General features: G+C 40.6%; 1 protein-coding gene across 3 annotated transcripts; it reads right to left on the reverse strand.

Annotated features, from left to right (window-relative positions):
- Positions 1 to 6,590: 6,590 nt before the first annotated feature.
- LOC124183702 (pyrroline-5-carboxylate reductase 2-like) lies at positions 6,591 to 9,978 on the reverse strand. Of its 3 annotated transcripts, XM_046572545.1 has the most exons (6): positions 9,722 to 9,978; positions 9,589 to 9,659; positions 8,681 to 8,854; positions 7,436 to 7,648; positions 7,187 to 7,352; positions 6,591 to 7,117 (listed from the first exon to the last, which is right to left on the reverse strand). In XM_046572545.1, exons 1-6 carry the CDS (start codon positions 9,789 to 9,791, stop codon positions 6,996 to 6,998), a joined length of 816 nt encoding a protein of 271 aa, XP_046428501.1. In that variant the 5' UTR covers positions 9,792 to 9,978; the 3' UTR covers positions 6,591 to 6,995. The 3 variants fall into 3 exon arrangements, with proteins under 3 accessions (XP_046428501.1, XP_046428503.1, XP_046428502.1); XM_046572547.1 differs by lacking the exons at positions 9,589 to 9,659; positions 9,722 to 9,978 and adding an exon at positions 9,191 to 9,449; XM_046572546.1 differs by lacking the exons at positions 9,589 to 9,659; positions 9,722 to 9,978 and adding an exon at positions 8,932 to 9,110.
- Between the last annotated feature and the right edge of the window lie 2,957 nt (positions 9,979 to 12,935).

Raw genomic sequence — 12,935 nt, forward strand, 5'->3', positions numbered from 1 at the left:
AACTCAGAAAACGCAGCAAAAAGAGCGTGGGACCAACAGGAGAGAAACTACGGAGGAAAAAGCACCTGCCGAAAAGTGTCAAGAATACAGGTTCTCGTTTTTTGGCTGTAACTTCTGATGCGTCGATCGCAGCGTCCCGGAACTGCGCCCAATCGATTTCTCTCGCAAAATTACGTCGGATTAGTGTCAGAAAGAATTTATTCCAGGACTTTTCAAAATCGCGAAAATTTTCGCCAAAAATACAAAGGGGTTAACCTTCCTTTTTTTTTGACCAAAAAATTTCTGGTCTCAGATTCGATTTGTATGGCCCTTTCCTGACTAATTTGACCTCCAGGAACTCAGAAAACGCAGCAAAAAGAGCGTGGGACCAACAGGAGAGAAACTACGGAGGAAAAAGCACCTGCCGAAAAGTGTCAAGAATACAGGTTCTCGTTTTTTGGCTGTAACTTCTGATGCGTCGATCGCAGCGTCCCGGAACTGCGGCCAATCGATTTCTCTCGCAAAATTACGTCGGATTAGTGTCAGAAAGAATTTATTCCAGCACTTTTCAAAATCGCGAAAATTTTCGCCAAAAATACAAAGGGGTTAACCTTCCTTTTTTTTTGACCAAAAAATTTCTGGTCTCAGATTCGATTCGTATGGCCCTTTCCTGACTAATTTGACCTCCAGGAACTCAGAAAACGCAGCAAAAAGAGCGTGGGACCAACAGGAGAGAAACTACGGAGGAGAAAGCACCTGCCGAAAAGTGTCAAGAATACAGCTTCTCGTTTTTTGGCTGTAACTTCTGATGCGTCGATCGCAGCGTCCCGGAACTGCGCCCAATCGATTTTTCTCGCAAAATTACGTCGGATTAGTGTCAGAAAGAATTTATTCCAGCACTTTTCAAAATCGCGAAAATTTTCGCTAATAACACGAAGGGGTTAAACTTCCTTTTTTTTTGACCAAAAAATTTCTGGTCTCAGATTCGATTCGTATGGCCCTTTCCTGACTAATTTGACCTCCAGGAACTCAGAAAGCGCAGCAAATAGAGCGTGGGACCAACAGGAGAGAAACTACGGAGGAAAAAGCACCTGCCGAAAAGTGTCAAGAATACAGGTTCTCGTTTTTTGGCTGTAACTTCTGATGCGTCGATCGCAGCGTCCCGGAACTGCGCCCAATCGATTTCTCTTGCAAAATTACGTCGGATTAGTGTCAGAAAGAATTTATTCCAGCACTTTTCAAAATCGCGAAAATTTTCGCCAAAAATACAAAGGGGTTAACCTTCCTTTTTTTTGACCAAAAAATTTCTAGTCTCAGATTCGATTCGTATGGCCCTTTCCTGACTAATTTGACCTCCAGGAACTCAGAAAACGCAGCAAAAAGAGCGTGGGACCAACAGGAGAGAAACTACGGAGGAAAAAGCACCTGCCGAAAAGTGTCAAGAATACAGGTTCTCGTTTTTTGGCTGTAACTTCTGATGCGTCGATCGCAGCGTCCCGGAACTGCGCCCAATCGATTTCTCTCGCAAAATTACGTCGGATTAGTGTCAGAAAGAATTTATTCCAGGACTTTTCAAAATCGCGAAAATTTTCGCCAAAAATACAAAGGGGTTAACCTTCCTTTTTTTTTGACCAAAAAATTTCTGGTCTCAGATTCGATTCGTATGGCCCTTTCCTGACTAATTTGACCTCCAGGAACTCAGAAAACGCAGCAAAAAGAGCGTGGGACCAACAGGAGAGAAACTACGGAGGAAAAAGCACCTGCCGAAATGTGTCAAGAATACAGGTTCTCGTTTTTTGGCTGTAACTTCTGATGCGTCGATCGCAGCGTCCCGGAACTGCGCCCAATCGATTTCTCTCGCAAAATTACTTCGGATTAGTGTCAGAAAGAATTTATTCCAGCACTTTTCAAAATCGCGAAAATTTTCGCCAATAATACAAAGGGGTTAACCTTCCTTTTTTTTTGACCAAAAAATTTCTGGTCTCAGATTCGATTTGTATGGCCCTTTCCTGACTAATTTGACCTCCAGGAACTCAGAAAACGCAGCAAAAAGAGCGTGGGACCAACAGGAGAGAAACTACGGAGGAAAAAGCACCTGCCGAAAAGTGTCAAGAATACAGGTTCTCGTTTTTTGGCTGTAACTTCTGATGCGTCGATCGCAGCGTCCCGGAACTGCGCCCAATCGATTTCTCTCGCAAAATTACGTCGGATTAGTGTCAGAAAGAATTTATTCCAGCACTTTTCAAAATCGCGAAAATTTTCGCCAAAAATACAAAGGGGTTAACCTTCCTTTTTTTTTGACCAAAAAATTTCTAGTCTCAGATTCGATTCGTATGGCCCTTTCCTGACTAATTTGACCTCCAGGAACTCAGAAAACGCAGCAAAAAGAGCGTGGGACCAACAGGAGAGAAACTACGGAGGAAAAAGCACCTGCCGAAAAGTGTCAAGAATACAGGTTCTCGTTTTTTGGCTGTAACTTCTGATGCGTCGATCGCAGCGTCCCGGAACTGCGCCCAATCGATTTCTCTCGCAAAATTACGTCGGATTAGTGTCAGAAAGAATTTATTCCAGGACTTTTCAAAATCGCGAAAATTTTCGCCAAAAATACAAAGGGGTTAACCTTCCTTTTTTTTTGACCAAAAAATTTCTGGTCTCAAATTCGATTCGTATGGCCCTTTCCTGACTAATTTGACCTCCAGGAACTCAGAAAACGCAGCAAAAAGAGCGTGGGACCAACAGGAGAGAAACTACGGAGGAAAAAGCACCTGCCGAAAAGTGGCAAGAATACAGGTTCTCGTTTTTTGGCTGTAACTTCTGATGCGTCGATCGCAGCGTCCCGGAACTGCGCCCAATCGATTTCTCTCGCAAAATTACGTCGGATTAGTGTCAGAAAGAATTTATTCCAGGACTTTTCAAAATCGCGAAAATTTTCGCCAATAATACAAAGGGGTTAACCTTCCTTTTTTTTTGACCAAAAAATTTCTGGTCTCAGATTCGATTTGTATGGCCCTTTCCTGACTAATTTGACCTCCAGGAACTCAGAAAACGCAGCAAAAAGAGCGTGGGACCAACAGGAGAGAAACTACGGAGGAAAAAGCACCTGCCGAAAAGTGTCAAGAATACAGGTTCTCGTTTTTTGGCTGTAACTTCTGATGCGTCGATCGCAGCGTCCCGGAACTGCGCCCAATCGATTTCTCTCGCAAAATTACGACGGATTAGTGTCAGAAAGAATTTATTCCAGGACTTTTTAAAATCGCGAAAATTTTCGCCAAAAATACAATGGGGTTAACCTTCCTTTTTTTTTGACCAAAAAATTTCTGGTCTCAGATTCGATTCGTATGGCCCTTTCCTGACTAATTTGACCTCCAGGAACTCAGAAAGCGCAGCAAATAGAGCGTGGGACCAACAGGAGAGAAACTACGGAGGAAAAAGCACCTGCCGAAAAGTGTCAAGAATACAGGTTCTCGTTTTTTGGCTGTAACTTCTGATGCGTCGATCGCAGCGTCCCGGAACTGCGCCCAATCGATTTCTCTCGCAAAATTACGTCGGATTAGTGTCAGAAAGAATTTATTCCAGGACTTTTCAAAATCGCGAAAATTTTCGCCAAAAATACAAAGGGGTTAACCTTCCTTTTTTTTGACCAAAAAATTTCTGGTCTCAGATTCGATTCGTATGGCCCTTTCCTGACTAATTCGACCTCCAGGAACTCAGAAAGCGCAGCAAATAGAGCGTGGGACCAACAGGAGAGAAACTACGGAGGAAAAAGCACCTGCCGAAATGTGTCAAGAATACAGGTTCTCGTTTTTTGGCTGTAACTTCTGATGCGTCGATCGCAGCGTCCCGGAACTGCGCCCAATCGATTTCTCTCGCAAAATTACGTCGGATTAGTGTCAGAAAGAATTTATTCCAGGACTTTTCAAAATCGCGAAAATTTTCGCCAAAAATACAAAGGGGTTAACCTTCCTTTTTTTTTGACCAAAAAATTTCTGGTCTCAAATTCGATTCGTATGGCCCTTTCCTGACTAATTTGACCTCCAGGAACTCAGAAAACGCAGCAAAAAGAGCGTGGGACCAACAGGAGAGAAACTACGGAGGAAAAAGCACCTGCCGAAAAGTGGCAAGAATACAGGTTCTCGTTTTTTGGCTGTAACTTCTGATGCGTCGATCGCAGCGTCCCGGAACTGCGCCCAATCGATTTCTCTCGCAAAATTACGTCGGATTAGTGTCAGAAAGAATTTATTCCAGGACTTTTTAAAATCGCGAAAATTTTCGCCAAAAATACAATGGGGTTAACCTTCCTTTTTTTTTGACCAAAAAATTTCTGGTCTCAGATTCGATTCGTATGGCCCTTTCCTGACTAATTTGACCTCCAGGAACTCAGAAAGCGCAGCAAATAGAGCGTGGGACCAACAGGAGAGAAACTACGGAGGAAAAAGCACCTGCCGAAATGTGTCAAGAATACAGGTTCTCGTTTTTTGGCTGTAACTTCTGATGCGTCGATCGCAGCGTCCCGGAACTGCGCCCAATCGATTTCTCTCGCAAAATTACGTCGGATTAGTGTCAGAAAGAATTTATTCCAGGACTTTTCAAAATCGCGAAAATTTTCGCCAAAAATACAAAGGGGTTAACCTTCCTTTTTTTTTGACCAAAAAATTTCTGGTCTCAAATTCGATTCGTATGGCCCTTTCCTGACTAATTTGACCTCCAGGAACTCAGAAAACGCAGCAAAAAGAGCGTGGGACCAACAGGAGAGAAACTACGGAGGAAAAAGCACCTGCCGAAAAGTGTCAAGAATACAGGTTCTCGTTTTTTGGCTGTAACTTCTGATGCGTCGATCGCAGCGTCCCGGAACTGCGCCCAATCGATTTCTCTCGCAAAATTACGTCGGATTAGTGTCAGAAAGAATTCATTCCAGCACTTTTCAAAATCGCGAAAATTTTCGCCAAAAATACAAAGGGGTTAACCTACCTTTTTTTTTTACCAAAAAATTTCTGGTCTCAGATTCGATTTGTATGGCCCTTTCCTGACTAATTTGACCTCCAGGAACTCAGAAAACGCAGCGAAAAGAGCGTAGGATCAACAGGAGACAACCTAGGGAGGAAACTGCACCTGCCGAAAAATGCCGAAAATACGGGTCCTCTTTTTTTTCTCGTTCTCGTCTCAGGATCAATTCACAATAATTCAACCCTTTATACACTAATCGGACCCCTAAGAGTACAAAACGGGTATTTGGTGCGTGGTAAAACTAACAGCGAAGGAAATGCGATAAAAATACAGTGGAATTTATTTATCCTTTATTTTATTCAATCTAACATAAAGTATTAACAATACAATATTATGTACGTAGTATTGTGGAGGTGCTTTCCATTGGGACTTGAGCCGCGACTCAAATACCACTGACTAACAACAGTAATAATACCTCACGCAACATTGTTTATATTCTACTTAACGTAGTATTGATTGCGCTTGTGTTTTCTATGTATGACACAAACAAGTATTGTATACAATTCGTTCATTTTTCTACAGTATTTTTTGACGTTTAGTTTAGTGCTTGTTGAACACTTCTTGAGGTCGTATACACTGACACTTGAACACTTGTACTATATTTAGGTCATATTAAATAAACTAGATGTGAAATTTTCAAGTATTGAGTTTTGTGATTTTCCTTGCCTAACTCTTCGAGAACCCGACGTAGATTCTGCGTTTTCCAGCCGGAGGTTTTGGTCCATGGCTCGCAGCGACTGCAGTTTCGGCGCAAAAGATTCATCTCCCACGATTATGTCGATACAGCGCATCAATCGATTTATTCCAGCACTTATCAAAATCGCGAAAATTCTTGCCAAAAATGCAAAGGGGTTAGCCTTATTTTTTTTTCATTTTTCGACCAAAAAATTTTTGGTCTTAGATTCGATTTTTATGACCCTCTTCTGACTAATCGAACCCCCAGAAACTCAGAAAACGCAGCAAAATGGGCGTAGGACCAACAGCAGCGAAACTACGACCATAAAGAGCATTAGCTGAAAAATGGCGAAAACTTAGGTTCAGGTTTTTCGGCTGTAACTTCTGATGCGTTGATCACAGCGTATCGGGACTGCGTCCAAACGATTTCTCTCGCAAAATCACGTCGGAACAGTGCCCAAAAGAATTTATTCCAGCGCTTTTTAAAATCGCGAAAATTTTCGCTCAAAATGCAATGGGTTTAGCCTCACTTTCAGGTTAAACTAATCGGACCCCCAGGAACTCAGAAAACGCAGCTAAAAGGGCGTAGGACCAACAGCAGAGAAACTACGACGAAAAGAGCACAAGCTGAAAAATTGCATAATTTTTCCAATCCAATCGATTTTTCTTGCAAAATCACGTCGGAATAGTCCCAAGAAGAATTTATTTCAGCACTTTCCGAAATCCCGAAAATTTTCGCCTAAAATGCAAAGGGCTTAGCCTTACTTTCTTCTCGTTTTTCGGCCGTTTTTCGGAAAAATATTCCACGACCCCGAATTCTCTCTCAACTCATTTTCTGAGAATATCTGACGTAAATCCCCGACAGATATTTCAGAGGGACGTTACAACAATTGTACTCAGTGATCATCTGTGAAGGTCAAAGTGAACACATCTAGCTTTCAAAAAGAGTTTATTTTATGTACACTATCTCAATCGTTGGAATTTTTCGTACAACGATTTTGCCCTCTTAAGTACTACATACATGATCTGCTCACACTGATTCATTAAAAAACAATTCGAATTTAGTCTAACACTCATTTGTTACTAACTTTTATGACACCAACACCAACGTTCTCCCATGGCAACTGAGAGCGCTCCCAAAAGCCACATCTTTCTGAAGTCACTGTCGCACTGCAGTATAATCAATAATTACGATTTCAACCGAATGTTTGTCGCGGTCTGTCATGAGTAGGAGCTCCAGGACCTTCGAATATTCCGACTAATGCTATGAACGTTTTCCTGAACGAACAATGGGCGTTTCGCCTCAATCACATTCTACACTTATCCTTCACGAACTCCTAATTTGGTCTAGCAGCCGCGGTCACCTCTCTGCAACGCTCAGTAGCAGCTTCAACGGCGCCGATGAGGGCAGATCTCAAACCATGTCGCTCCAGATAGTGGATGGCCGTGATTGTTGAGCCTTAAAAAAAACACAAATTTTCGTAGTGAACAAATAAATACCCCCTTAAAATATTTCCCTCTTGCGCACCTGCTGGGGATGCTACGTCGTCTTTTAGCTTCCCCGGGTGTTCATCCGTGTCCCGAACCATAGTTGCAGCTCCCAGAACTGTCTGTGCCGCTAATTTGTAAGCCAAAGGTCTGGTGAGGCCCATTTTCACCCCTCCGTCGGCCAGGGCTTCAATCATCATGTAGACCTGTCGGATGCAGGCCACTCGTATAAATGACAGAATAAGTGTGATATAAACACAATATTATGTTCAACAATATTGCTACTCACGTAAGCGGGACCGGATCCGGCCAATGCTGTGACAGGGTCAATCATGGTCTCCGTCACCTCCTCGCATACTCCGACACTGGAGAAGAGCCGTTTCGCTATCGCGACATCCTCGTCGCCAGCGTTAGAACCGCGTGCATATACTGTTGCACCGCAACCCACGAGCGCGGGCGTATTTGGCATTACCCTGATGACCGGGGTACCCGACGGCAGAGCCTGGAACATTACAATAATAGCATATCGGCAGGCAGTTGACGAAGTAGAATAGAAGGAAATGATCAACTTTGATTTTCGAGAATCTCGGAAGAAAGAGCAAATGGCTTCCAAACTGACTTGGATCGCAATCAACTTGCTTGAACACGAATGTTAGTCTATCCCTGGTGAAAAAATGCTTCCGACTCACAGTGTTGCAATGACGTAAAAGAAAACGGAATATTTTCATAGTTAATTAGAGATTATATTAATCATCCTGATGTTAATGAAATTTTGCAAACCGTTAACACAGCATCAACAAACTCAGATTTTGTAGATTCAACGACTTCAGTTAGTCTAAAGGTGTGAAATAGTAATTTTTTGTTTCAACGTTTCGGTACGGTAACGTTACCAGCTTTAACCTCGTGAGTATTAGACTCTTCAAAGAGTTTTACATATTTATTCAGAAATATTCTGAGAAAGTACCTTACTGGTGACAGCGAATCTTCTGCTGGACCGTAATTGGATTGTAACTTTTTTCTAAGGGTCACCAGTAAAGTACCCGATGACGTACCTCAGAAAGGCGCAGGCTTTTTTTCTGCTAGGTATCATCTGCTAACTTCTGCCTCATATTTCTTTAACATTATTGAAACACTGTAAGTTAGAAATATTTTTCTACCAGGGTGTGCAATATATCGGATAGGTCAGATAGTTTTAATTAGCCGGTATGCTTTTAGAAAATGAAGAAACAAATCAGAACTGAACGATTTTGATTATTCAATATGCAAAGATCTAAACAAGCTGTGAAATACATCCGCTTTAATGAAAGTAAATTCTTAAACGTTTTAGCTGTAGGTTTTAGCATTCACTTCCAAATTAAGAGCTGAGAATAAATACTGAGTTTACTCATTCACTTTTTACCAATTAATCTTCTTATGTAAAACTTCTTATTTTCTCCATTCCATTTCACTTTTCCATTATAGACATGTTGCGTTTATTTTCCTCTTTTCGAAGATGGACTATTGATGATAATAATAATAAATAAATTAGGCAAACCTTTTCTAGGGCAGCCAGAGACACACCCATCGCGATTGATAGCGTTAACTTTCGCGGGCTGTTCTTCAACTCCGAAAGTACCGCAGGGGCGACCTGTGGCTTCACCGCAAGGATCAGAACATCGCCGTGTTCAGCGATCGTCCGGTTCTCGAAGATCGCTCGCGCACCAATATCCTACACAAAATCTTGTGTCATTAGTTATAGTAGCAGTCGAAAAGCTGAATAATAAAGTAGCTATTATTGATAGTCACCGTTATGGAAATTGCTATTTTATGACTGCAGTGTTGCATCAAAATTTGGAACAAAGTATCAATCATAAGTTATGAGCAGTAGGTATATGTTCGATGATACCTCTATCCGATATGATAACAGAGGAGTTCAGAATTTTATCAAGCATGAATAACATTATTGTTCGTACAAATGTTGTATAAATGATACTTTCGACGTTTAGCAATGGAAATGCGGTATATAATTCAAGTATACTGAACATCACTTGACAAACACACTCACAATAATCACAGACAGCAATCTATGGATAAATAATCTGAACATTAGAGCCACAAATATTGTTATTATAGGGAATTGTTGGTGAGTTCAATGACATCGCGAATTTTATTCAAACTTCACGATTAACTCCAAACAGTGTATTGCTGTTCTGCACGTACTTCGTTTGCGATACAGACTTCAATACTCTGCACTATTACAAGCCAGTAATTTTAGATAAAAGTGTTCAAGGATAAGACCAAAACGCGACGACATTTACAGGAGATGATGTGAGTTATATATCACTCTAATATCGGTAACTTTGATTAGATTGATTTTTTTACCGCAGGCTTAATCATTTGATAATAACATATCAGTGTGATAAATTACTCTGTCGCAGTAGAAAAATCTGAAGGCATAGTAACCTGGAAGGCTTTTATGCTGTCAGCATCGTTTGGGAGACAACTGGCCAAAACCAACTCTGCCTTGGTCAATCCTAGACAGAAGAAGAATCCATTATGACTCGGTATTTAAGAAACGTTGAAACTTGGACCTCACCGGCTCCTATAAATCCCTTGACTAAAGCTTGAGCCATTTTACCGGCTCCACAGAATCCGATCTTCAACATTTTATAACTCAAAGTACACCGATCGTCAAGCAAAATCGATAGTCAAAAACACGAGAACTGAGAGCTTCGGTAATAATTATTCTGAAACGGAGCGATATTCGTGCAGCAAGTAGAACTGCGCGTGGATAACTGAACCTCAAGGTCTGCGATTAGTAATCTTACTGTTGTGGAAACTCTGCGCTATGCTGCTGCAGACAGACTGTAAAGTAGTAAATTCATCTGTTCGATGAGCAGCATCGTGTAGCTTAAGTAATTCAATCAATTCCAATAACACGATGATTGGGTAACAGAACATCGTCGTATAACGTAAAACTAGCAAGTCTTGAACTGGAGCTATAATATTGTCAGGCAAAAAACTCTGTCCAAAATGTTTCCATTTCCATTTTAGCCAACATAGCTGCTCATTCTAAAAGGAATCAATATTCATACGAAACTGATACAGCATCTGTCAATTATTTATCGAATTACATTGATAAGCTGTTATCTAGGACAAGCAACGAGCAGAACTTTTAACCCAATAAACTGATAATGACAGTCTCTGAGTTATCTGTTGTACGGAGTCCCTGAGCTCTCGGCGGTGGAAAGCTCAGTGGTACACAGTTTAATGATACACATAAATAAACGACTGATGACATTTTGGCCCCGAGCAATGCGATGCATAAAAATTACTTTATAGCTTGTGGAATTCTGGCACACTGGAAATATTGTACACGGTAGCTATATTTTACATGAAAATAGACACTGTCTAGTTTCTACATTCAACATTCTCGCATTTTACCTAATTAATTTCTGTAGCATCAATGTCAAAATGACGCGTTGTAATTTTCTTTTTGTAAGTACAACCTGCTCAGAGAGGTTCAGCTCAATCGGCGAAATCAGAATTGGTGATAAACATTAATGTCAAACATCAGGGAAACTTATACTTGGACAGTTCGTAATTTTATCGGTAAAACATCGTGGGGTCCTGGGTCCTGGGGACGCGCTCAGGAGTAAGAGAGGAGACGAAACTTTGGAATACAAAATTGGGCCAGATTTCAGCACAGAGTTAATAATACCGATTTTTGCCATTCATTACGTCCATGTTCTTTGGTCGTTCAACTATTATGATTTTTGAGTGTAACCAAGTGTTGATAGTTGTCAAGGTTACATGTTTTCAACGGCTGAAGAACACATTTTCACATTTGGTAAAAGAACAACGAACACAAATTTTTGAAGAAGAGAAAGAGCCTCTGAGTCAATATTAGTAATTTGAAAATAATACTATTGGAGGAGGTGCCTGAACCAAAAATCAATACTTTCCATTTTTAATATCGGGACATTGCCACACATTGAGAACAGTAAATACTGGAATTACAAACCATAGCATATACCTATATCACCTTTTATTTATCAGATTGGCATCGTTAAATATTTAATTTTACAACTATGCACTAATGATTATTATTATCAAAAATGATAAAATTGAAGTTTCCAATGGGAAAATATAAAATCTGTTTCTCATCATCTCAAAGTTGTAGCCAACGCTATAATCTCAAAATTCGAATCCTGACAGATTGCGAAATATCACTGGGATAGTATGTGAGTTTCGATAACTTGGGCTGCAGCCTTGATGTATGTACACGACAACATAACTACGCTACTTTCCTATGAAATGACAGAGTGATCACGCGCTTTCGCGGCTTTGAAGGTCCTTCTCACGGCTCCAGAATCTTTCGGAATTGAACGTCGCGCCAAAAACCATTGCATGCGACTTCTTAACGTCAAGTCGAAAAACTTGGCGGGAGATTCCGAGAACTGTTTATCAGATGAAATTCCGAGAATTCATTCAGGGTAGTTGCAAGCTTCCCAACGTCTTACCTCCCCTCGGAACCTCTCTATCGTTGGTCATCAGAGGGATGGAAGAATCTTCCCGAAGCTGACTCACGATAAAGAAACCTTGCTGAAGTTGACACGTGCGAGGTTTCGGGGATGAACGGTTGAAGATTCGCGGTTGTGCCCGGTAATGCAGTTTCTCGAGCTTGCTAAATGAGTATGGTAACGTAGAGTGTAGTTCTGGGGGATTTCTTACTATGAAGGCAAGACTTAAAACATATGTATACTACTGAGGTAGCTTACCCATGCCGTCAACCTCGCGAAAACTGTGGCCGTAGTGATGAGAGAGCGAGATGTATGTATGCACTAGATACTCCGTCTCTCTCACTCTGCATTTAATTGGCCGAGAGGAATCGTATCGGCCGAAAAGGTTGTAGAGCGAGAGAGATAAGTTTTACGGATGGCATAACTGCTCTATCTCACTCTTTCGTCACACTTTTTGTACACGCGGGGCTACCGCTAGTAGTACACAAGGGGTGAATTGTATTTGATGATTTTAAAAACTATGATAACGTAGAAACAAGTTATAACTTTTGTTTTTCTTGCTAACAAAAATCCACTTAGTGAATCACCGAAAAATGAGTCTCTTTATTTTAGCCACGGAAGAGTAGGAATTTGGCGTATGAGTATGTCTATCTTTTTTTTTTTTTATTGTTGAAATAGCCTTGCCCTATTTCAAAGCACGGCTTCTTCTTGTTATAAGTTTTACATTTTTGGCTGGTCTAAGGGTGTTACCAGGAATAACAAGCTAATTGTTCACTTTACTTTTTCAAATTTTCATTATACTCAGTAATATACATGCTAGCAGATTATTCGTAGTTCAGATTTTAACTCACGCACATTCATCAGTTCACATTTACATTTATTTTTACAACCCTAATATTTATATCCAGTGTATAATTAGGATAATTTTGCGAATAATTTACAACATAAGCTGACTCGAAAATTTATTTCAAATCACTGGTCGAATATAAGTACCGAATCAAAGTATGTGGCACGCACGGATGTGTGCATTTCCAAACTTGCATAATCTAACTTCGCAATTTCAATACATAATAAAAATGAAATTTCGTGCCCTCGTTGAACAGCATTCTCTTTGAATGTATTTTTTGTTTTTTGTGACATCGTCAGCAGAATTTGCATACAATACAATACGATATTCATGTTATAAATTGTTTAAAATTTACAACAATACAAAACTCTTAAGTACTATGACAATGTTCATTTGGTAATAATACACAAGTGCTAGCTGCAACGAGCAAACAAGATATT

This window comes from Neodiprion fabricii, chromosome 5 (assembly GCF_021155785.1).
Source record: "Neodiprion fabricii isolate iyNeoFabr1 chromosome 5, iyNeoFabr1.1, whole genome shotgun sequence".
Classification (NCBI taxonomy): Eukaryota; Metazoa; Arthropoda; class Insecta; order Hymenoptera; family Diprionidae; genus Neodiprion; species Neodiprion fabricii.